Below are 24,669 nucleotides of genomic sequence, written 5' to 3' on the forward strand. Positions count from 1 at the left end.
TTGGAAGTGGGAGACACAGGAATCTGTTGTTTTACAGATAGAGAGGGGTCCAGAAAAAAACCCTCTGCATTTCAAATGAGCTCCTCAGACTAACACTGACACTGGATCACGTTTGAGAACACTCCCCATTTCCCTCCCAACGACCTTATCCACTGCGTATCTTCCCTCGCCATCCTCAGATGAGTCTTCTTAAATCTCTAGCTAAAACCTCTGACAAACACTCCACAGACACCACATCTGCCCAGTAAGTCCTATATAGAACGTGGCCTTACGTTCCATTTTCGTCGGTTTTTAACCGCCTCCACCTCTGAACTTCAACACGGCTGCTCTGGTCTGGTCGGGGTCGCCACTCGCTGCCTCGCCCCTCCGCCTGCTGCCAAGCTCCCGCGCCATCCCGCCGTTACCGGGAAACGAAAACGCATCAGTCGCTCGGCTGCGGAAATCCTTCCCACAATCCCCAGTATTCTCGGGCCAAAGCCGCTGCTAGGCAAGACGCCCAAGTCCATCTGACCCTCGGCCACCACCCACCCGAACCCGCTCTCCAGCGCGGCTGTGAAACCTTTCAAGCTCGCTTCGCCTCGCTAACTCGAAAGTTCTCAGACGCTTTACAGGATGATCAGTCAACCCTTTTCCCTACAGCAGCGCAGGGTTTTTTCTTCAATGACCCAGAGCCGCCGGAAACGGCCTCAATTTTCCCGAAGGGCTTGAAGACCCAAGACGAGAAGCGTTTAAGGTTCCTAGCGGGCAGCGCGGAACCCCGGACCAGCGGGAGGATCAACAGTCGCGGCGGCGTCCAGGAGGATCAACAGTCGCGGTGCCGTCCAGGCGCGGCAGGCAAGATCGGGAAGTAAGTACGCAAGAGAGTTCGGGAGAAGAAAGGCCATCCTGACAGAAAAGAGGAAAAGAAACGAGATTCGGAGACAGCACTCACAGAGTCAACAGCCTGAGGCGGGCAAGCAGCCATGGCGCGCCCGCGGTCGCGCCTCTGGCAGCGAACAGCCGAGCGAGCGCGAGAGCACGCCAGGGTTTCCGGGTGACGTCACCGCTGGCGCGAGCCCGCCTCCTCCCGCCGGGCAACGCCCCGAGCCTTCCGCGCTCTCGGCCCCGCCCCTGCCCCGCCCACTTCTTGGTCTTCAAACCCTGTCACTGATCCTAAGGAACTCGAGCACAGCCCGCCTGGACGATAGCCTCTGCACTCCCTAACTCAATCAGTGGAGTGAACCCCTGCAGTGGAGTGAAGGGGTTCATGGAACTATGTGCTGGGTTCAGTTCTAGACTCTGGGGAGACAGCAGTGAGCAAAGATTAAAAATCCCTGGGGCCAGAGTGATATTACAGCGGGTAGAGCGTTTAGATCTTCAGCATCCCACCAGCACCCCTGGGAATAGAGCAGAGCCAAAAATAACCTCTGAGTCTCTGAGTACCACAAGGTGTGCCCAAAGTCCGCCCCCCTACAGCAGGTAGGGTGCTTGCCTTGAATGAGGTTGACCTGGGCTCGATTCCTGGCACCACAATATGGTCCCCCTCCTAGCACTGCTAGGAGTGACTCTTGAGCACAGAGCCAGGAGTAAGTCTTGAGCACAGCCAGGTGTTGTCCAAAAAATAAAAAAATTCCTGCTCCCTGGTCCAGAGAGTTAAGGAAGGCTTTTACCTTTCATGCGCTGAACCCTGGTTTATTCCACCACCATTAGCACCATGAACTTGGATCTACCATGGATCCACGATGTGCGAGCCTTATCTGTATATATCTTTGGCCCCAAGAAGGAGCTTTAATATATATTATATATATATTTTTTTCCTCTTTAGGCTACATACAGTGTTGCTCAGGAGGACTGGACCTGGTCCTCCAACATACAGACTCTTAAGCCCTTTGAGCTGAAGTCCTATTTACATTTTTTAATTAAAAAAAAAAAGCCTGCCCTGTCCTATTCACTTTTTTTTCCTTTTTGGACCACACCTGGCAATGCTCAGGGGTTATTTCTGGCTCTGCACTCAGCAATTACTCTTGGCAGTGCTCAGGATACCATATGGGATGCTGGAATCAAACCCAGATTGGCCACGTGCAAAGCAAATACCCTACCTACTGTGCTCTCACTCCAGCCTCTTCACTTGTTTTTTGTTTGTTTGTTTTTGCTTTTTTTGGTCACACCCAGCAATGCTTAGGGGTTACTCCTGGCTTTGCACTCAGGAATTACTCCTGGAGGTGCTCAGGGGGACCATATGGGATGCTGGGAATCGAACCTGGGTTGGCCACATGTAAGGCAAACACCCTACCTGCTGTGCTATAGTTCCAGCTCCCCTTTTTAATAAAAAATAAATGTTTTTTAATAAAAAATAAATGTTTCTGTTACTGGGCCACACCAGGTGGTACACAATACTTACTACTGGCCCTGTGCTAAGGTATCACTCCTGGTGGTCTTCAGGAGGCCATAATGGGCGTCATTGATCAAATCAGGGTTAGCAGTGTACATGGGTAGCACCCTACCCCATGTATTATTACTCTGGCCCCTGGAGAGCTGTCGATTGAACCTTGTTCAAGGCTAGTACCCTACCCCTGTACTATAGCTCAGGTCCTTGTTTGTTTAAAGGAGGTTTAAGTGGTCAGAGTGATAGTAACAGTGGGCGCTTGCCTTTGCAACAGCCAGGAGGGCAGAGGTAGCGCAATGGGCTGAGCACATATTTTGCGTACTGAAGACCCAGATTCAATCTCTGGCACCGCATGATCCTTAGAGCATTGCCAGGAATGATCCCTGAGCACAGAACTGAGAATAGCACCCAATCAGTGCTAAGCATTATGTTATAATATGGTAAATAGAAAACACTGTAAACAATAAAAATGCTACAGTCATTTAACAGCAAAATACTACAAAACAAAACTAAACAAAAATCCTGTGGACTATAGAGATAGTGCAGAGGTTAAGGCAATTGCCTCACATGCAGCCAATGTCAGTTGAATCCCAGGCACTGCATATGATTCCCTGAGCACTGTCAGAAGTAACCCCTGAGCACAGAGTCAGGAGCAGCTCTTGAGTATTGCTGGGTAAACCTCCCTCCAAAAATAAATATTTTAATTCTGCAAGTTATATTATCCTTTAATTCAAATTCAGTTTTAAAAACGTGAATTGATGCACTCTATTTCTTACTGAATGACAAGTCATGCACTGTAACACAACGAGGTATTTTCATTTTTTTCTTTCTCTCTCACTCCCACCACAATGCGCGAAAGGGGAGGGAGGTGGGGGATTCGAGTTCTGCGAGATTTGAAGGCCCAGCAGCACGGCGGCGCGAAGGGGCGGGGCACCCGCAGTCCCGCCCATGCTCGCGGCGCGCGTCGATGACGTACCTGCGCGCCACCATTCGAGGAAGCGCGAAGTCGGGAGTTGCTAACACGTGAGTCAGCTCGCGAGTCGGGATTTTCTTTCCTTCTGCACCCTTTCGCTTCTCATCCAAGACCCTTTCCCGACCTCTCTACTATCTCCACTAGGCGTCATTTCTGGTTGCGTGGGAAGCCCGGGAGCTGTGGGTTCCTTGGAACTTGACCGCTCTTTTCAAATTCATGTATTTAACCAGCAAAAATGATACCTCGACCTCTTGCTTTAGCAAGATCCCGTACTAATCGTTGGGAATAGTTTTTTTTTATGACATCTTATTGTCTCATTCCTACTTTGGACAAACTTGCAGGCTATCGAATGTAGCCTGCCCACAGGGCAGAGTCTGGCAAACTCCCCATGGCGTACCAAATATGCCAAATACCAGTAACAATGATGGGTCTCGTTCTCCTAAAGAGCCGTGAATATAATCTCAGGGCTAGGATGAAAGAGGCGTTACTGGGGCCTGCTCGAGCCAATCGACGAATAACAGGATGATGAAATGAAAAATGAAAAAGAGTTCAGACATAACCTTGCCCCTGTTCACTTCAAGCTTCGATTTTACTGACAAACGAAAGACGAAAATCAAGAGCTTTAAATGTGATCAAATCTGTGGGAAAAAAATGTATGTTATGAGGAGCAACGTGAGGGGGTTCGACATCGGAAGGATACGGGAGAGTGGGGATACAGGGGGGAGAGGGGAGCGCTAAGAGGAGTCTAGATTCTTCTGTCAGAAGTACCTTCATTGAGGTGAGGCCTTGCGTGCTATGGGTGGGCGAGGTGGCAAATTCTGATGTGCGGCCGAAGTCAGGACTCACTCGGGGCCAGGAGGGATTTGCTGCTGGTCAGGCGCCCGTCTGCACGCAGCCGGCTACCAGCCAGCCAGGAGTGGTCCATGATCGCAGAGCCAGGAGTAAACTGTGAGCGTAGTTGAGTGTGGCCCCAAACAAAAATTATTCATTTCGACGACATGTTTTGGTTTATGAAATTTGTGTTTGGGGGACACAAACCAGTTTTGTTGTGTTTTGGGGGGCAAAACCGAGGCTTTAACTCTTGTTGGCTCCCAGTACGCCCAGCTGCTTAATCAAATCCACAGTTTCACACATGCACCGCACGTGCTCTATGAGCCACCTCCCCGACCATGGCCCTAGATTTTATTTTTTTCTTTGAGGTGCTGGGCATAACTCCTGCCTTATTTGTTTCAAGTCTCAAGTATTCTGTATAATTCAGTATAGATTAAAAACAGCAAAGTTCTTACCCACGTGTAGATTTTGTTCTAAAGGGGAAGGTAGAAATAAAAATAAAGTTAAGATAACGAATACTGTGTAAGAAGTTTAAAATTAAAATAGTGAGTAATTCAATAAAATTACAAAAAAAAGAATATAGCAACAGAGCAATATAGTAGGCACTCAATTTACAAAGAAAGGAATAATAGCTAAAATTACTCCCTATTCTGAAGTTAATGTACATATTCTAAATAATAAAATAAAATCTGCTCAATTAAAAAAAATAGTGATTACTTCAGAGTTGTTAATCCGGAAAGTAAAGGTAAAAGGTAAAGGCCCTCCCGTTGATCGTCGATTTGCTCGAGCAGGCCCAGTAACGTCTCCATTGGAGACTTTGTTGTTACTGTGTCTAGCATATCAAATACTCTCGGTAGCTTGCCAGGCTCTCCGAGAGGGGCGGAGGAATCGAACTCGGGTCGGCCATGTTGGCCGCTTGTAAGGCAGACGCCCTACCCGCTGTGCTATCGCTCCAATCCGGAAAGTACTTTCCGGAAACGTGAATTGCATCTTTAGTTAAATTGAAGTCTAAGTAACAGGGAGAAGCTAGCCGTGCAAATTGTGAGATGGGAAAAATTGCCTTCTGAACTTTGCAAATTTAGAGGAATAGAAAAATTGAACTGGGGCTGGAGCGAGAGCACAGCCGGTAGAGCATTTGCACGCAGCCAAGCCGGGTTCGATTCCCAGCATCTCATATGGCATATGGTCCCCCCCCACCCCCCAGCACCACCAGGAGTAATTCCCGAGTGCACGAGCCAGGAGTAACCACTCTGCATTGTTGGGTGTGACCCAAAAAGAAAAAAAAAAGAAAAGAAAAGAAAAAAGAAAACTGGAGCATTGAAGGTGAAGAGGAAAGAGTGGAGAGTGGTGTGATAGGATTGGAAAGCTAGGTAGACCAGGTAAACCAGGGGGTGAAAAGTTATATCGCCATGATCTCATGTATGCTGACATGTGGCAAATAGGTTATGGTTCATGCTAGAATCAGGTACTAATTAGGCTTGATGGTGAAGCTAGAGTGATAGTACAGAGAGTAAGGCACTTGCCATGCATGCTGCCCACCTGGTTCAATCCCCAGCATTGCATATGGTCCCCACCTAGCCCACCAGGAATGATTTCTTAGTGCAGAGACAAGTAACCTCTGAGCACTGCTGGGTGTGGCCCAAAAAGGTGTGATGGTGATATCTTGAATTAGAATGATGGATAAGATGTGAAAGAACTTGGACAGATTTGGGATATGTTTGGAAATAGATTTGTTGATTAAATTGGATATAGAGAGTTCTTGGAAATAAAGGTTGACACCTGTGTTTGGGCTTGAGCAACTGGTAATATATATAGGATGGTAATATTTCTCATGATGGGGAAGATTGGGCAAAAGCAGATGTAGAAAAACAAATGAAAACTTCTGTTTGGGTATTATAAAGCATCATCTGTGTATATGAAACATCTATGTAGAGATCTGTAAGCCTTCGAATGTACTAGTTTGTGGAGTTTCAGGGAGAGATTTTGAAATCTGTTGGCAGCTAGTAACTTGAGTCATATGATATTGCCCTTTTTTTGCCCCAATAATTGCATGCTGGCGGTTTCATGATTCATTTTACTAAATATTATTTAAAGCTTCAGATCTGGGACTGGAGATGTAGCTTAGTGATAGAGTACTTGTCTCGCATCTGTGGGTTTCTGGGTTTGACCACACACTGCACCGATAAAAAAGAAAATGTAGAAGGAAGAAATTTAAGAACAGTGTCTTCCAGGCACCCCGACTTTCAAAGCAGGGGCCAGAGGAATAACTTAACAGGTTGAGCGCATGCTTTGTGTGTGAGACCCAGATTTGATCCCTGAGCTTGGATCCCTGATCTATGAGCAACTCCAAGCTGAGAGTCGGGAGTAGCCACCGTGCACTGGTGGTTGTGTCCCGCCAAAAACAAATGAATATTTGGCAGCAGTAGAGTAGGAGAGGCTTAACACAGGTGACGGAGAAGGACCATCCAGAAGTTAAAGAACATCAGCATGGTATGGTGTTTATTTTATTTATTTTTTTTATGGTATGATGTTTAAAGGCAAGAAAGGAGGGTGTTTCAAGAAGCAGAGAAGGAAGAAGTCAGATGATGCAGAGAAGCTGATGTAAGGACACTTAAGGTACTTCTGTTTAGCAATCTTCAGTGAACATGACAAAATAGTCATTCAGTTTTGAGTCAGATTTAAGGTGCTATGAGTTGTCCAAGTGAAGAAGAGGTAGTAAACCGGGATGGGATGGAGGTCAGGGAATGGTAGCTTGGTGGTTGAATTCTTGCCTTGCTTGTGTGAGGCCTTGGGTTCAGTTCCTGGCGCTGCAAAATGAGATGGGTATTGGGGAACAGAATGCCTGGGTTTGATCCCTGGCATCGTATGGTCCCCCGGCACTGCTAGGCCTGTCTGCCCTCATCTCTCCCCACAAAACAAAGGAAAACAGATGATGGCAAAACAGTGAGCTTCCTGTCCTTCTGCTTCCTTGGCAAGATGCTGTGTGCATCTGAGCCCTCTGGAGATAGTTAACAATTGAGTTGAATAAATGATGCAACTCAGAGGCCCACAGCTAGTGGGCCTGCTTGTGCCAAGGTACTTCGGGGAGAAGGAGGTGTCTCTGGGCAGCTTTGGGTAGACTAGAAAAAACGGTAAATATTCTAGGGTGAGGGCAAAGAGCAGAGAGGAGAATGGGCACGGTTTGGTGAGTAAAGGCAGGGTCCTTGTGAGAGCAGTAGAAGCTTGAGACCTGTTTGGGGATAGATATGGAAGGCCTTGGAATGGCCACAGGCTTAGTAGGCGTTGGATTTGCCTTAACATAAATTTTGTTCATTTGTGGTTTGAGGCTATACCTGGCAGTGCTTGGAGCTACTCCTGGCTCTATACTCAGGTGTCACTCCCAGAGGTGCTTGGGGGACTGTGCAGTGCTGGGGATTAATCCCATGGTTTGCATACAATACGTGCACTCCAGGCTGTTGCGCTTTCTCTCTCCCCAGCCCAGGAGTGGGTGTTGAGGTAGACTTGAGCTCACCACTAGTCAGATCCGCTCATCTTTCAGGCATATATGGATGCCATTTCTCCTAGGAAAGCCTGAACAACCCTAAAGGAACTCTATGTATAGTCTCTTGGTCTTGAGCACATGGTAAATGCCTGACTACTTACCTTAATAAAATGTGTCTTGTGAAGACATACAGGGTTTTATCTTGTTCCACAGTTGTGTTCCTAAGATCTTGCTTGTGAAGTACAGATGTGTTGGCTGGGCTGGAGGGGAAGAGGTTAGGCTACACCTGGTGTTGCTCATATGCTAGTTCTTGGGTGATCATGCTTACGCCCGGCACACCTTACCCCTGTACATCCCTCAAGCCCCACAAAGTACGGGTGTTTAAGAAACAGTTGTCCAGGCAATGGATATGTACCTCACATTACTAAGGTCCACATTTTGAAGGATGAATGAAAATCCCCCGGGATACATTTTTCAGGTTACATTGTCTCTGAATCTTCCAGTTAATCTCTTTCCCCACTGGGGAAATTTTTAAGATTTTAAGGTCTTCAGACTAAACTGTCTGAATCAGCTCAATGGACAGACTACAGTTAATTTTATGCATTTAATTTTTTTAGGACCTGAACTCCTTCCTCCAGTGAGCGGTACCTGTCAGGATGGCCACAGTCCTTCACTTCTATGTTCGTCCCTCTGGCCACGAGGGGGCAGCTTCCGGACACACTCGAAGGAAGCTGCAAGGGAAACTGCCAGAGCTGCAAGGTGTCAAGACTGAGCTGTGCTACAATGTGAACTGGACAGGTCGGTCCAGGCCCTGGATTCTTGGGGGAATGCCCGCCGGTCCCAGGGCAGTGCTGTAGGTTCTTGCTCTCTCTGCAGCTGAGATGCCCCCAAGCCATGAGGAGCTGAAGAAACTGACCTGGCTGTTCGGCTGCCCCTTGTTATTGGATGATGTTGCCCAGGAGTCCTGGCTCCTTCCTGCCTCTAGTGACCTGCTGCTGGAGGTTGGACCCAGGCAAGTGTCTCAGGGCAGCTGGATACAGGATAGTCTAGATCCTGTCGTTCCTTCCAAATACTGCTTGCTCTTTCACTTCATTCCTCTCTTCCTCCTCTGGTGATCCTTGGGATTTATTTCTTCTTCATACCTGCCGTAAAAGCGTGTACGTGACTTCTCCTTGCGGGAAGATGTCTTTGAAGATTGAGCCAGTTTCCTGGGCGTATTCTCTCTGAAAGGTTACATTTTAAGGTGTTGAAATGAGAAATTTTAATTCTGGAAGGACAGGTATGGTTTTATTGGAGTGATGTTTTTGTTTGTTTGTTCATTTATTTTGTTATTTGGTGGTGGTGATGGTGGTCCCTGGGATTGAATCCAGGGCCTTACCCATGCATGCAAGGCAAGCGCTATACCCCTAGTCTATATCCCTGCTCATTCACGTGGAAAGCAAGCTGCTGCTGCTTTTTGTGTGTGTTTGGGTCACACTTCTCAGTGCTCAGGGACCATGAGGTGCTGGGGATTAACCTGGGCTCAGTTCAAAGCGTATTCTTCAGCCCTTTGTATTATCTCTCTGACTCTGAAAGCAGGATTAATGCTCAGGCCGAGACTAGAAGTTAGTGGGGATGTTGAAGGTTGACTGGTAGCAGTGGGTACCCAACTAAAGAGAAATATGAGAGAAGCAAAGGGTGGGGCTGCTGCTTATTTTCTCTTGATCTTTCAGATTCTAACTATCCAGTCTGCTCTTCAGGCTGAACTTTTCCACCCCAACATCCACCAATATTGTGTCAGTGTGCTGGTCTGCTGGGCTAAGGGCTGTGGATCGAGTGGAGATTACTCGGCGCTACCTGCTCTCGGTGAGAAGGTGTGGGTGGGGAAGAGGAGGAGGAGGTTGGCCAGACAGAGGAGATTAGGTCCTAAACTCTAGGGTAACAATGGGAGAGGCAGGAGAAGGGAGCTCCTGGCCTTAAGCTTGCTCTGCTTGCAGGGGTATACTGTGCAAAGATACCCGGTGAAGGGTGAATGGGACAGGATCCAGTCTCTGTTCCCCTTACTAATTTATGTGCCTTGATCTTATTCCTGGAAGGGGCTCCTTTTTACTAATATGAGCAAAGGTGCAGCTTAGACTAGCAGTGAGTGGACTTGCCCCCATGATTTATGAGGACTGCAGGTTGGCCATTTTCTCCGTTCCTCACCTGTTGTGTGTCTTTGCTCCTAGTTTGCCCACCCTCTTTCACCTGAAGCGGAGGCCATTGCTCTGGCTACTCTGCATGACCGGATGACAGAGCAGCACTTCCACCACCCCATCCAGAGCTTCTCCCTGGGGAGCAAGCCTGCTCCTCTTAATGGTCCCATTAACATTCTGGCTGAGGGCCGGCTGGCCTTGGAGAGAGCCAACCAGGAGCTGGGTGAGCTGGAATCCCCGGGAGGAAGACCTGAGCCAGGCTCAGTGGGTGCTGGATACGGTGTTCTCAGTTCTGTGTTTAGCTCTTGGGTTTATCTCCTAGGTCTAGCACTAGACCCTTGGGACCTGGATTTCTACACCAAGCGCTTTCAGGAACTGCAGAGGAACCCTAGCACCGTGGAGGCCTTTGACTTGGCTCAGTCCAATAGGTTGAGTGGACTGGGAACATTCTGATGTGCAAGGGTTGGAAGCTAAAAGGGAAGAACATGGGAACCTGCTTTTTGGGCTCTCTCTGACCTAGCAGTCTCCCCAAGTCACTGAGGGCCTGTGCTATACTTCTCCCCATTGTCCCTATCTCGCAGTACACAGTCAAGTCTTGATTTTCTCTTCACTTTTCTTCTGGGAAATCCACAATAATAGAATGTTTGATGATAATGTCTTCTTGGGGTTTATATTGACCTCTATTACTCTATTGTTCGAGCTGGGAAGAAGACCTGGCCAGGCCTGAGAAATGACCCCATTTCTTCCCTGCCTTCCTTCCTCTAATACCTTCTGTAGTGAGCACAGTCGACACTGGTTCTTCAAGGGCAAACTCCATGTGGATGGGCAGGAGCTGGCCCATTCCCTGTTTGAGTCCATCATGAGCACCCAAGCATCCTCCAATCCCAACAATGTCCTCAAGTTCTGTGACAACAGCAGGTGGGCTGTGCCTAGACTTGGATGACCTCCATGGGGGTGGGAAGTCTGAGAGTCCGAGGCTCTTGTGGGTAAACACAGATTCCAGGATGGAAATGAGGTTCAGAGTGGACGTATTTACAGTGCAATCCAGGGGAAGAAAGTTCAGTTCCTGCGCCCCAGGGACCCCACACGGCCAAGCTGCTTCCTGCAGCAACAGGGTTTAAGACACGTTGTCTTCACAGCAGAGACCCACAACTTTCCTACAGGTGAGCTTGGTTCTGGGAGGGATAACTCAGTGAATTTGACCAAGGCCCTTGGGATGAAATGATGGGGGAAGGGACAAAGCAATGCTCAGGGACAGGGTTAGGTTCCAGGAATCAGACTTTGGTTGGCAACATGGAAGGCAAGTGCCTTAACCCCTGTACTCTACTCCATCTCAGGTGCAAAGATTGAGCCTCACAAGAGATGCACTCACAAGAGAGTGATAGTACAGAAAGTAGGGCTCTTGCCTTGTACACAGCTGACCCTGGTTTGATGCCCAGCACCCCATAGCATCCCCCTTGCACTGCTAGGAGTTGGCCCAGACACATACCTTCCCCCCTCCAAAAAAGAAGATGCATCTTTTTTTTTTTTCTTTTTTGGGTCACACCCAGCAATTCACAGGGGTTACTCCTGACTCTGCACTCAGGAATTATTCCTGGCAGTGGTCAGGGGACCATATTGGATGCTGGGAATCGAACCCAGATCAGCCGCATGCAAGGCAAATGCCCTACCTGCTGTGCTATCACTCCAGCCCAAGAGGAGATGCATCGTTCGCTGTATGTCTGTGTGTCTGTGTTCTGTTTCTGTGTGTGTCTCCCTGAGTCCATAACGCTTCTTCCTCTCTTCACAGGAGTATCTCCCTTCAGTGGTGCAACCACAGGCACTGGCGGCCGGATCCGAGATGTCCAGTGCACAGGCCGAGGGGCCCATGTGGTGGCTGGCACTGCTGGCTATTGCTTTGGAAATCTGAACATCCCAGGTCCCATCTCTTTCCTTTCTACTGTCTCCTTCCATTTTCCTTGTGCTGGTGGCACCAGATACGTTTATCTGCCAGGCCAAAGATAAAGACTGGGTACCTTTTCTTGGGAGAGAGAGATCTAAAGTAGTGGCCCTGGAGGTTGTTGGCCATAGGAGACCCTGTTGCAGGTGATTTTGCAAACTGCAATTTTATTTTCTTTTTTGTTGTTTTTTCTTTTTGGCCTCCCAAATAGTGCTCAGGAGGCCTAGGGCCTCTCGCAGCAATCCTTGGCCAGCACTACTAGTGATTCAGTGAGAGGGTTCTGTGGTGTTGGAGGTTACCTGTGCAGCCCTGGTCATGCTCAAGGGCCTTCAAGACTATCCCTGGCCATGCTTGGCTGGGAACCAGTTGGGGATCTAACACAGGGTGGCTGCATGCAAGATAAGAATTTAACATGATGTACTATCTCTCTGGCCTCACACAATTTTCTTTATAAACTAGCATCTACTGTCAAAATTCAATCGCATATATTGCCTTCAGAAGCTGTTCCCAGGGGCTGGAGAGATTGTACAGTGGGTAGGGCGCAGTGGACCTGAATTTGATACCTAGTACCCCATGTGGTTCCCCAGGCTGTGCCAGTAGTGATCCCTGAGAACAGAGCCAGAAGTAAATCCTGAGCACAGTGCATGTGGCCCGAAAACAAAACCAAAGCTGAACAAACAAAATAGGACTTTTATCCCAGGCTAGGACAGAGCCACGGCCCTGGTCACTACTTGGTCTTTGAGCCCTACCTGATGTAGGCTTGGAGACCCCCTGACAAACAAAACAAATAATAACAAAAGATAACTGATACCAAGAGAGGGAAGGCTGGAGTGGGAGTTGGGGAGCAGTCTGCCTCCAGAATTGGAACCATCCACTTGTGCTGGCAGTTGTTGGTGATTTTTGACTCTTCTTGAAGGACTGGCTCCTCCACTTACTATCTTTACATACCATCCAATTTTTCTCCTTCCCTCAGGTTACAGTCTGCCTTGGGAGGATCCCAGTTTTGTGTATCCTGAGAATTTTGCCCGGCCCCTGGAGGTAGCCATTGAGGCCAGTAATGGAGCTTCTGACTATGGCAACAAGTTTGGGGAACCAGTGCTGGCTGGTGAGACTGGGTGATTTGAGGGATTTTGGATTTCCTTTAGTCACATAAATGGGAGATACGTGTAACCACATCTTCTCCCTTGGATGTCCATCCACTAGGCTTCTCCCGCTCTTTGGGCCTCCTGCTCCCAGATGGACAGCGGCGTGAGTGGATCAAACCTATCATGTTTAGTGGGGGCATTGGATCCATGGAAGCTGAGCACGTGAGCAAGGAGCCCCCGGAGTCAGGTAAAAGCTAACTGCCTTCCTCTAGATCAAGCCACCTCTCCCCATCCCATTGCAGCTACAGGAGGGGAATTTAAGTGGATACTTTAATTGCCCAACTTAGATATTCTTCCCCATAACAGGGTTTTGTTTATGACGTGAGGGTGGGGGCAGGGGCCATACCCATCTGTGCTCAGAGCTTACTCTCAGATTTGTACTCAGCGATTAATCCTTACAAGGCTTGGAGGACCATATGGGGTGCTGACAATTGAATCAGGGTTGGCCATGTGCAAGTTAAGTGCTCTGCCCTGTCCTAGTACAGGTTTTTGTTTTTGGACCTCACCTGGCAATGATCAGGGGATACTCCTGGCTCTGCCCTGAGGAATCACTCTTGGCAGTGCTCAGGGGACCATATGGGATGCCAGGGATTGAACCCAGATTGGTTGCATGCAAGGCAAGCGCCTTACCCGCTGTACTATCTTTCCAGCCCCAACCTGTCTTTTTTCAAAATAACAATGTTGAGATATAATTCATGTATCATAAAGGGTTTTTTTTTTTACCATTACAAAGCTGTTCATAATTGGATTTCAATCATACAATGATACAGCACCCATCCCTCTACCAGTGTATATTTCCCACCACCAATGTCCCCTGTTTCTCTCCCACTATCCCCCAACATTCTACCCCCCACCCCCAGCCTCTCTCTATGGGAGGCACTTTCCTTCTTACTCTCTCTCTTTTTCCTTTTGTGCATTATAGTTTGCTGTACAGGTACTAGGAGGTCATGGTGTTTGTTCAGGGCATTGAGTGTTTTTATCTGGACGGTAAGGCTGGAGTAGCTTTTTCAACTGAGTGGCAGCTTTGGGGTGTGGATGAGGCTTCTGGAAGTACAGGGAGGTGGGGGGAATAGCCCATCCCGACCCCAAGAAAGCCTGGAGATTTTAGTCACAAAACCAGCATTCCAGAATTTTCAGCAGATTATGTATTGGTGAGGTCTGTCCGGAGATAATGGAGTCAGGCCGGAGGCATGTTGGCAATTTTAGAGTGTGGAAGCAAGCGGCTGCTGGGCCTCTGTTTGTGTGAGTACCAGGCAGACCTGCCCCCTTCCAGTGGTCTGTTCAGCCATGGACAGGTCCAAGATTAACTGCAGGTATTGATCTTTTCTGAAATTTATATATGGGTCTCTGAAGCAAGGCTGGTAGAAGAGCTTACATGGTGATGCTGGGGTTGGTTTGTGGGGCTGACTGCCGGGCTTCTAAGAATATAGAGAAGTGGGAAGAGGTAGCTTATCCTAACTCTGAGAAAGCCTGGAGATTTCAGTCACAAAACCCACATACTCAAATTTTCTACAGGTTAATATCTTGGTCGGCCATGTTGGCTGCGTGCAAGGCAAACGCCCTACCGGGCTGGAGCGATAGCACAGCGGTAGGGCATTTGCCTTGCACGCAGCCAACATGGCCAACCCGAGTTCGATTCCTCCGCCCCTCTCGGAGAGCCCGGCAAGCTACCGAGAGTATCTCGCCCACACGGCAGAGCCTGGCAAGCCACCCGTGATGTATTCGATATGCCAAACACAGTAACAAAATCTCCAATGGAGACGTTACTGGGCCCGCTCGAGCAAATTGATGAACAATGGGAGGGCCTTTACCTTTACCTTTACCTTAATATCTTGGTGAGGTCTGTCCTCAGATAGTAGAGTTCAGCCAGGGGCATGTGGTGATTTTGTATTGTAGGAACAAGTGGCTGTCGGGGGCTCTGTTTGGGAGGGCTCCAGGCTAACTCGCCCCCTGCAATTTACCTCATTCTGTTCAGCTATGCGCAGGTGCACGATTAACTACGGCTTTTGATCTCTTTCAAGATGTATTTATGGTTCTCTGAAATAAGGCTTAATAAACGGGCTTGTAAAGCTGAGTTGGAGGTGGTTTCTGGGCGTGGCTCCCACATACTTAAACTTTGGCCATTTAATTTTCTTGGGATACTTGGTCCCAAGTTATTGGGGTCTGGCCAAAGGCACAGTGACAATTTTGGGGTATCAGGAAGCCTGAAGGCACCATCAGACTGCTGATGCACTCTCTCTGCAGGTACAGGTTGACCTGCTGGTGGCACCATACCCTCTTCATGTATCACAAAGTTTACCCTTTAAGATGTACATGGCTGCGGAGATAGTTCAATAGATAGGATGCTTGTCTATGACACACCTGAGTTCAATCTCCTGCACTGCATATGGCCCCCCAGCCCCTTTAGAAGTGAACCCTGAGCCAGGAGTAGGCCCTAAAAAGCATCAAGTGTGTCCCCAAACAAAAAATAAGTACCAATTTGGAACCTGAGAGATAGCTCAATGTACTGAGTGTATACTTTGCATGAGGAGGCCTGGGTTCTACCCCCATGCACCTCATTATCCACGTAGCACATGAGGGGCTGGTTTCATGCAAGGCAAGTGCCTTACCTCCTATTCTTAGGCTTCAACTGATGATTTCTGCAGAACAGATGACCTGAGGGGCTGGACTGATAATATTGTGGGTAAGGTGCTGACCTTGCATGCGGTTGGCCCAGGGTTCGATCCCCAGTATCCCGTATGGTTCCCCCAAGCTTGCCAGGAGTGATTCCTTAGTGCAAAGCCAGGAGTGATCTCTGAGCATCACTGGTGTGACCCCCAAGACAATAACAAAACAGTCAACTGATACCCTTATTTTTATGATTTTGTTATTTGCGCCATCCCATTTGTCATGGTTGCTGCTCACACTCTGTGTGTGGAGGGTGTAGTGGGGGTTGGGAGGTCATTCCTGGCTCAGGAGATTCAATCCCAGGCCTCCCCACATGCAAAGCATCACTAAGTTCTTTGAGCTATCCCTCCAGCCCAGTGACTAAGATTCTGATAAGGACTATGACTCAGTCATTTGTGGAGTACTGCCATTGTAATAATAATATCTATGAGTATTCATACTAAATCTTTTAGTCTATGAGCAGGTCTATTAAACTGCTTTATAATTTTCAGTCTGTATCTATACTAAATCCCTTTTTCTTCTTGCTGTTACTATTAATAGGTTTGCTTTTATTTGGGCATTTTTTGGGTGGTGGGGTGGGGGAAGTGTCATACCTAGCAATGTTCAAGGGTTATTCCTGGGTCTGCACTCAGGAATTACTCCTGGCTGTGATCAGGGGACCAAATGGGCGGCCAGGTTCGGACCCAAGTTGGCTGCATGCAAGGCAGGTGGCTGCATACGGCAGATAGTACCTGCCGTACTATCACTATGGCCTGGGTTTGCTTTTATCTGTATCTTGCATTTATATATATCTTGGAGATTATTGCATTGTATCTTGTGGATTATTGCATACTGATGGAATTATGTTGCTGTTAAATTTATATGTAATTCTTTTTGGGGTGACTTAGTGTTTCACTGAGTATACTGCAATATATTCAATAAGGAACCTCTTGTTAACATTTATATTATTTCCTTCCTTTGTTAATACAAATGCTGCTGCCACCTAATTTTTGCATAAGTAATTTGGTGCCTATCTGATTAATCTGGAGGATACATTCTTGCAAACGTCTTTACTCCAAGAATAAGGACATTTCTGATTTTTAGTTCTCCCCACTAATGATCAGCTTTCCTTTATCCTCATACTTTGACGGGATTTCCAGTGTTGTGATCCTACCCTCTTCACAGGCATGGATGTCGTCAAGGTTGGCGGTCCCGTCTACAGGATTGGACTTGGTGGTGGCGCTGCTTCATCTGTGCAGGTGAGAACAGCAGATGCAGATGTTGACACCCTGCTTGAGGCAGGTGGGGGTGGGAGTGGGGGAGGTGGAGCTCCAGCCCCCTGTGCTGAACTAGACCATTTGTTCCCCCAGGTGCAGGGGGACAATGCCAGCGACCTGGACTTTGGGGCTGTGCAACGAGGAGACCCAGAGATGGAACAGAAGATGAACCGTGTGATTCGGGCTTGTGTGGAGGCTCCTGGAGGAAACCCCATCTGCAGCCTCCATGACCAGGGTGCCGGGGGCAATGGTGAGAGAAAGGAGAAGGGGTTGGGACAAGACGAGGGTTTGGGCCTCTGCCCCACCTGCCAAGTTTGATTTTGGGGAGAGGCCTAGAGGATCCGCTACTATTTGTTCAGCCCTGGGCCCCTCGATGTTCTGGTTGAGGCTCGCACCTGTTCCATGAGATGACTGGCGACAGGGGTCAGCAGCAGTTTCCATTTGTTTGTTTTGATTCTGTTGGGGCTGGTACTCAGTGAGATTCAGGAGCCACCGCTGAGGCTGCTCAGGGAACTCTGGAGTGCTAGGGATCAAGCCTGGGCCTCTGGTATACAGAGGGTTCATACCAGCCTTTTGAGGCATCTCCCTAGTGTCCAGCAGCAGTTTTTGTGGGGGGAGAGAAACGCCTTTGTGTCTGGGGATTGCCCTTTGTTTGCTCAGTAATTACAGTGGCCAGTCACCTCCTTTCTTTGAACCTTCTCACCAGGCAATGTCCTGAAGGAGCTGAGTGATCCGGCTGGAGCTGTCATTTATACCAGCCGCTTCCAGGTGAGTGATTTTTGGAGTGATTATTTCATGCTCTGTGGTGCTCATGGGGGGACTTCTGGCTCTGTGCTCAAGGGGGCCATATGTGGTATCTGAGGTGGGCAACTTATGATGAAGTGTCTTAACTCCAGCACAGTCTCTGTGGCCCCTGCCAAGTGGGGCCTCCAGCCTGGGCTATCTGCCTGCCTATACCAGCCCCACCAGCCACTCTCCTGCTCAGGGCAGAGCTTTAGAGGTATGCTTTCCCATTGATCCTTCTCTTTCCTTCTTCCTCTTGGATGTGCAGCTGGGAGACCCAACCCTGAATGCCCTAGAAATCTGGGGTGCTGAGTACCAGGAGTCAAATGCCCTTCTGCTGAGGACCCCCCACCGGGACTTCTTGAATTGTGTCAGCGCCCGGGAACGTTGCCCAGCTTGCTTTGTGGGCACCATCTCTGGAGACAGGAGAGTGAGTTGGCCCAGGGAGTGGGTAGCTGACACGGGGGAGGAAAGCTGTCAAAGGTTGTGAGGAGAGGAAGAGCCTCTGGCTCAGGATGAAGGAAGCAGTAAGCAGGGGAGACTCATTAGGGGAAGCCAGATGGGTCCGAAAGAGCTTTTTGTTTTTTGAGTTTTTTTGTTTTGGGGCCATACCTGGTAATGCTCAGGAGTTACTCGTGGCACTGCACTCAGGAATCACTCCTGGTGGTACTTGGGGGACCATATGGAATGCTGGGGATCGAACCCGGGTTGGCCATGTGCAAGATAAATGCCCTTCCTGCTGTACTGTTGCTCTGGCCCGGAAGCGGAATACAGAGCATTTCTGCCATACTTTCCTGCTGATGTTCACAGCCTCCTTCCCTCTGGGTGGTGTCCATGTGTTCTACAGATAGTGTTGGTGGATGATCGGGAATGTCCTGTGGGAAGTAATGGCAGTGGTGATGCCCCTCTGGCACCCCCTCCCACCCCCGTAGACCTGGAGCTGGATTGGGTGCTGGGCAAGATGCCACAGAAGGTATGGGAGTGTGAGAGTGTGTGTGTGTGTGTGTGTGTGTGTGTGTGTGTATGTGCGCGCGCGCGCGCGCACTTTTAGGGGTGGGGGGTTCTTCATTCTCTGACCCAGCCGTCCGGGTCGGGTCACCCTTTATCCTTGGGCTTTGCCACTGCATGCCAGTCACCCTAGATACCCACACGTCCTTGCCCTTTTGTTTCAGGAATTCTTCCTCCAGAGGAACCCTCCTTTGCTGCAGCAGTTGGCCTTGCCCCCAGGGCTGAGTGTACTCCAGGCGCTGGAGCGGGTTCTTAGGTTGCCTGCCGTGGCCAGCAAGCGCTACCTTACCAACAAGGTCTCCCTGCACCCTGCTCTACTCCTCAGCTATCTGTGCCCTTTTGTTTCTTCATTGTTTCTTCCCTTCCATCCCTGGGTTATGCTGGGGGGGGGGGGGGGGGGGAGTGTCACCATGCCCAAGGGAGGAGTGTCAGTGTCAGAGCACCCACACTGATAGTTGGTCTCCTACTACCTCCTCACTGGCTCCAACTTCCCTTCACATGTTTGGGGCAAGTCAGACCTCTGTACCTGCCCTGATGTCCCTGTTCTTGGACTGGTGCTGCAGGTGGACCGTTCTGTAGGTGGCCTGGTGGCCCAGCAGCAGTGTGTTGGCCCCTTGCACACTCCTCTGGCAGACGTGGCAGTTGTGGCCCTGAGTCACCAAGACACTGTTGGGGCTGCCACTGCTCTGGGAGAGCAACCAATCAAGAGCTTGCTGGACCCGAAGGTCGCCGCTAGATTGGCTGTGACCGAAGCCCTCACCAACCTGGTATTTGCTCTGGTCACTGACCTCCGGGTAAGTGCCTTGCAGCTTCTGCCCTGGACCCCCAGCTTTGGGACTTTGCCAGTCCCACTGTGCAGGGCCTCCTAGGCCCTCTGCCCTCACTCAGACTCTCCATATCTCTTCTCTAATGCCGAGTCTCTGCCCTGATTCAGGATGTAAAGTGCAGCGGAAACTGGATGTGGGCAGCCAAGCTCCCCGGGGAGGGCGCGGCTCTGGCTGACGCCTGTGAGGCGATGGTAGCACTGATGGCAGCTCTTGGGGTAGCAGTGGATGGTGGCAAGGACTCCCTCAGCATGGCTGCCCGAGTGGGCTCAGAGATTGTACAGGCTCCTGGTGAGGTCCGGTGGCCCTGGGTAGAGGGGAAGAAGCGGTAGGGCTGGTTAGATCCTCGCTCTTCTCTCGTTCTCCAGGGTCCCTGGTCATCTCAGCCTATGCTGTCTGTCCAGACATTACTGCCACTGTTACTCCGGACCTCAAGCATCCAGGAGGGAGAGGTATGGGCTCCCTACTCCCCACTGCATTGTTCCGAGTCTAACCTTTGGGGAATGCTTTGTAAGTGCTGGGTCCCCTTATCTTGACACGAGATGCATGATGTGAACTGCTAGAAGTTTCATTATTTGGGTACACAGTTCTGAGAAACATCCGTTTCCTGTTTCCCCAGGCCATCTGGTCTATGTACCTCTGAGCCCTGGGCAGCACCGGCTGGGGGGCACAGCTCTGGCCCAGTGCTTCTCCCAGCTTGGCGAGCAGCCTCCCAACCTGGACCTCCCAGACAACTTGGTACAAGCCTTCAACGTTACCCAGGGGTTGCTACGAGGTGAGTGAGTCCTGGGGAAAGGGGGCGTGTGGGGAGCAGCTGGGAGCCGGGCCTGCTCAGGGGGTCCAGGTGCCATAGTCTCCGCCTCACTCACCACTGCCTGCAGAAGTTGGTGAGGGGCACTAGGTTTGGGCCTCATAGTTGCTGAATAATTTGAGGAGGGATTTGGGCTACCCTCAGCGTGTGCTCAGGAGCTATTCCTAGCTCTGTGCATGCAGTAACCATTTGGTGCTGGGAATTAAACGTGGGCCTCCTGCAATTGATTCGGTGGACAGGGAGAGGGGTACACTATGCAATGCTCAAACTGCATTCAGGGATCATTCTTGGTGGGCTCAGGATCATAAGGGGTGCCCGGGATCAAACCCAGATTGGCTACGTGTAAGGCAGGTGCTCTACCTGCTCTGGCCCTGGAGCCTCTTAACATTAGAAACTTGCACTCAGCCCTTTGAGCATTTTGGAGGTCAGAGCAATAGTACAGATGGTAGGGTGCTTCTCAACCTGGGTTCGGTCCCCGGGACCCCATATGGTCCCCAAGCCCGGCAAGAATGATCCCTGAGCACAAAGCCAGGAGTAACCCCTGTTTGAGTGTGGCACAAACAAGTGCCTCTGAGCTTTCTCTTCAGCCTCTGAACTATGGAAGTGAGTATTCAGCCACACACAGCTCTGTTACTCTTGGCTCAGTGCTTGGGGTCACTCCTGGCAATGCTTGGAGAACCATGAGGTGCTAAGGACTGGACTGGATACATGCCACACAAGCACCTTAACTTCCATATGTTTTCTTTGACCCCCACAAACAATTTAATACCTGGGGGGTGTGGGTGAGGCTTGGGTCACACCCACTGGTGTTCAGGAGCTGTTCCTGGCTCTGTACTCAGGAGTGGACCCTGGCAGTGCTCAGGAGACATTGTCTGTGGGATAGATGCAAGGCAAGCATTTAACCCCTGTGGTATCTCTTCATTTTTTTTTTTTTTCAAGACCGTCTCCTCTGCTCAGGCCATGATGTCAGTGATGGGGGCCTCATCACTTGCCTACTCGAGATGGCCTTTGCTGGGAATTGTGGGATAGTGGTGGACGTGCCTGCCTTTGGAGTTGATGGTGAGGAGGCTTCTGTCGAGGACATGCCTGAACTGCCTGCTCTACTCTGTACACTCCACATCATGTCAAAATATATAGTGTCCACCCCGCCAACTGCTGGGTCCCATCCAAGAACGCCTGTGGCACCCACTGTTCCTGCCCAAGACTTCCGTACAGAAGTTCTGATGCCAGTTCCTTGTTCCTAATCTACCTGATTTCATCCTCCAGCCCCATTCCCCCTCTTCTCTCTGTCATACCTTGGTCTCACCCCCAAGTCCTGGACGCACCCTAGTCGCCCTGACTCTCTCACTGCTTCTCTAGCACTGCCTGTACTGTTTGCTGAGGAACCAGGCCTGGTGCTGGAGGTGCAGGACCCAGCCCTGGCCCAGGTGCTGAAGCGTTACCAGGATGCTGGCCTCCATTGCCTGAAACTGGGCCACACCGGCGACGCTGGGCCCCACGCCATGGTGAGGAAATAAAGAGCGTTGAATAGCAGAAAGATGTATTTCACCGAAGCAGGCCTCTGCGTGGGGTCCAGGCAAGGACCCTGCCTCTGGCCCCTGATGGAGGTGTCCCTCTCTCTAGGTCCAGGTGTCTGTGAATGGGCTTCGGGTTCTGGAGGAGCCTCTGGGGCAGCTGCGAGCCCTCTGGGAGGAGACGAGTTTCCAGCTAGATCGCCTGCAGGCTGATCCGCACTGTGTGGCAGAGGAAGAACGGGGGCTGAGGGAGCGACTGGGGCCCACCTACCACCTGCCCCCCAACTTTCCCAAGGCTTCTGTGCCCCGCGAGCCTGGTGAGGGAGTGCGTAGAGGCCTAATGTCCAAAATTCTTTGAGACTGGAGGGTGGGCCCTGCCCTAGGAGAGGTGGTTTTGCACAGGGCTGCTCCTTCTTCTCCCAGGTGGTCCTGCCCCCCGAGTCGCCATCTTGCGTGAAGAGGGCAGTAATGGAGACCGGGAGATGGCTGATGCTTTCCACCTGGCAGGGTTTGAGGTGAGTGGAGCTACTGGCAGGGGCAGGGCCTCGTGTGTTTGTTACTCTGACACTTCCTTCCTGGTCCTGGTCCAGGTGTGGGATGTGACCATGCAGGACCTGTGCTCTGGGGCCATTGGGCTGGACACCTTCCGCGGTGTGGCCTTCGTGGGTGGCTTCAGCTATGCAGATGTCCTGGGCTCTGCCAAAGGTAGGTGTGGAAGCTCCTGCCCATTCCTTCCCCGACACGTTTCTGAAAAAGTAATGGCTCCTCTCTTCCCTGACAGTGAATTGGCCCAGGGAGAGGAAGCATCTTCACTGGGGCCAGATACCAACATGCTTTCAGGGAACTTTGGTGAGGCAGGGCAGGCAGTGCTGCGCTGACCTGGTGGACACCTGCCTTGTTTTATGGGTCACTTCTAGTGTTCCCTGGGGGGCCACAATAGTGCCAGGTATCAAACCTGTGCCAGCTATATGTAGGGCAAGCACCTTACCTCTATAATATCTCAGCCTAGTTTTTGTTTTGTTTTGGGGCCATACCCAACACTGCTCAGGGCTTACTCCTGGCTCTGCACTTAAGAATTACTCCTGGCAGTGCTCGGGGGGCCATATGGGATGCTGGGAATCAAACCTGAGCATCACTAGGTGTGACCCAAAAAGCAAAACAGCAACAACAAACTTACGGGCTATCTCTAACGAAGCAATGAAGCAATGGGCGACTTGTGATTTAAACAGATTTTTCCCCTCTTCTTTGCCCTGAGCTGAGGTGTATGTATAGTGGCAGGGGGTAGGGAGGGGAGGGGGTTTGCCTGGGATAGTGTTAACATCATATACTGGAACTACACGGCAACTGAGCCCCTTCAGTTCAGGTCTCCCCTCGGCTTTTCTGTTTCCTCCTAGGGTGGGCAGCTGCCGTGATCTTTCATCCAAAAGCCGGGGCTGAGTTGAGGCGCTTCCGTAAACGGCCAGACACTTTCAGCCTGGGCGTGTGTAATGGCTGTCAACTGCTGGCATTGCTGGGCTGGGTGGGAGGAGACCCCCATGGCGAGACGGGGGGTGTGGAGCACAGCTCCTGGCCAGCCCAGCCAGGTCTCCTGCTGCGCCACAACCTGTCTGGGCGTTTTGAGTCTCGCTGGGCTAGTGTGCGTGTGGGACCTGGCCCGGCCCTGATGCTTCGAGGAATGGAGGGCGCTGTGCTGCCTGTGTGGAGTGCACACGGGGAAGGTCAGGAGGGACCTGCTGGGGGGTGGGGGTGGGGAGAGAGCAGGAAGAACTCTGTTGACTTTCCTTCTTCCTTCCTAGGTTTCATGGCTTTCTCCTCTCCAGAACTCCAAGCCCAGATTGAAGCCAAGGGCTTAGCTCCACTGCACTGGGTGGATGATGCTGGGAATCCCACGGAACAATACCCCTTGAATCCCAATGGATCCCCAGGGGGTGTGGCTGGCATCTGCTCTGCTGACGGCCGCCACCTGGCTCTCATGCCGCACCCCGAGCGGGCTGTGAGGCCTTGGCAGTGGGCCTGGAGGCCGCCCCCGTTCGACACTCTGACCACCTCTCCCTGGCTCCAGCTCTTCATCAATGCCCGAAAGTGGACCCAGGAGGGAGGTTGCTGAGAAGGCCAGGGAGACTCGCCTAGTGTGTGCCTGGGAAGGCTGCTGCCCGCTTTTGGCATCTCCAGAAGCATCCTATTTTATTTCCAAATGTGTCTTGGACAGATAAGGACGATAATGCCCTCCCCAACAACAACAACAAAATCTAGATCTGTTCATCCACTGACTTTTTCCTTACACCAAGGGGCCCACTTTCAGTTCTGCTCTGACAATTTTTGTTTTAGGATCAGAAGATAACATTCACTGAAGAATCTAGACTGGGCCAGAGCACTACCTGGTCAAATTGGGTTCAATCCCCAGCATCTTATACAGTCCTAAGCTCCACCAGGAGTGACCCTGAATGCAGTGGGAATCCAGACTGCCTGGGAAAGTGGAGGTCCCATTACCTACTTCACTCAGCATACAGCTTTGTGATATCTATCTGTGTCAAAGGGTCTTTATTTTTCCATCGTCATTAGGTTTAAGTGGTAGAGATAGACACAACTATGCTAGTCATGGGGCCAGAGGGATAGTACGGTGGGTATGGTGCTCCCTTGCATGTAGCTGACCCGGTTTTGATCCCCAGCATCCCATATAGTCCCCTGAGCCCTACCAGGAGTGATCCATGAGCTCAGAGTCAGAAGTAAACCCTCGGCACTGCTGGGTGTAGGCCTCATTCCCTGCCCCAAACCCATGCACAGAAAGTATGCTAGTCCTAGCTGGAGAGACAGCACAGGGGGTAGGGCATTTTCCTGGCACGTGGCCGACCCGGATTCAATTCCCAGCATCCCATATAGTCCCCTGAGCACCGCCAG

The 24,669-nt window shown here is 50.5% G+C and overlaps 2 protein-coding genes across 4 annotated transcripts in view; one reads left to right on the forward strand and one right to left on the reverse strand.

The window, feature by feature from the left end:
• CTC1 (CST telomere replication complex component 1) overlaps window positions 1-1,012 on the reverse strand; it is a 31,704-nt gene extending 30,692 nt beyond the window's left edge. For both annotated transcript variants that reach the window (XM_056114972.1, XM_056114971.1), the window contains exon 1: window positions 932-1,012. In XM_056114972.1, coding sequence (XP_055970947.1) covers window positions 932-964 — 33 coding nt within the window. In that variant the 5' untranslated portion in view covers window positions 965-1,012. The remainder of the gene's footprint in view (window positions 1-931) is intronic.
• A 7,290-nt stretch (window positions 1,013-8,302) lies between these two features.
• Window positions 8,303-24,079, forward strand: PFAS (phosphoribosylformylglycinamidine synthase). Of its 2 annotated transcripts, XM_056114965.1 has the most exons (27): window positions 8,303-8,448; window positions 8,527-8,662; window positions 9,390-9,495; window positions 9,858-10,047; window positions 10,147-10,252; window positions 10,602-10,742; window positions 10,863-10,987; window positions 11,614-11,742; window positions 12,737-12,868; window positions 12,967-13,095; window positions 16,740-16,813; window positions 16,925-17,081; window positions 17,538-17,599; window positions 17,883-18,044; window positions 18,462-18,587; window positions 18,787-18,918; window positions 19,186-19,416; window positions 19,557-19,737; window positions 19,815-19,898; window positions 20,066-20,221; window positions 21,197-21,316; window positions 21,617-21,762; window positions 21,881-22,088; window positions 22,195-22,286; window positions 22,362-22,476; window positions 23,166-23,489; window positions 23,568-24,079. In XM_056114965.1, the coding sequence occupies exons 1-27, from the start codon at window positions 8,307-8,309 to the stop codon at window positions 23,876-23,878; spliced, it is 4,017 nt and encodes a 1,338-aa protein (XP_055970940.1). In that variant the 5' UTR covers window positions 8,303-8,306; the 3' UTR covers window positions 23,879-24,079. The 2 variants fall into 2 exon arrangements, with proteins under 2 accessions (XP_055970940.1, XP_055970941.1); XM_056114966.1 differs by lacking the exons at window positions 8,303-8,448; window positions 8,527-8,662; window positions 9,390-9,495 and having other exon boundaries at window positions 9,961-10,047; window positions 10,127-10,252.
• The last annotated feature ends 590 nt before the right edge of the window (window positions 24,080-24,669 follow it).

Source organism: Sorex fumeus, unplaced genomic scaffold (assembly GCF_029834395.1).
Source record: "Sorex fumeus unplaced genomic scaffold, SorFum_2.1 ptg000028l, whole genome shotgun sequence".
In the NCBI taxonomy this organism is placed as follows: Eukaryota; Metazoa; Chordata; class Mammalia; order Eulipotyphla; family Soricidae; genus Sorex; species Sorex fumeus.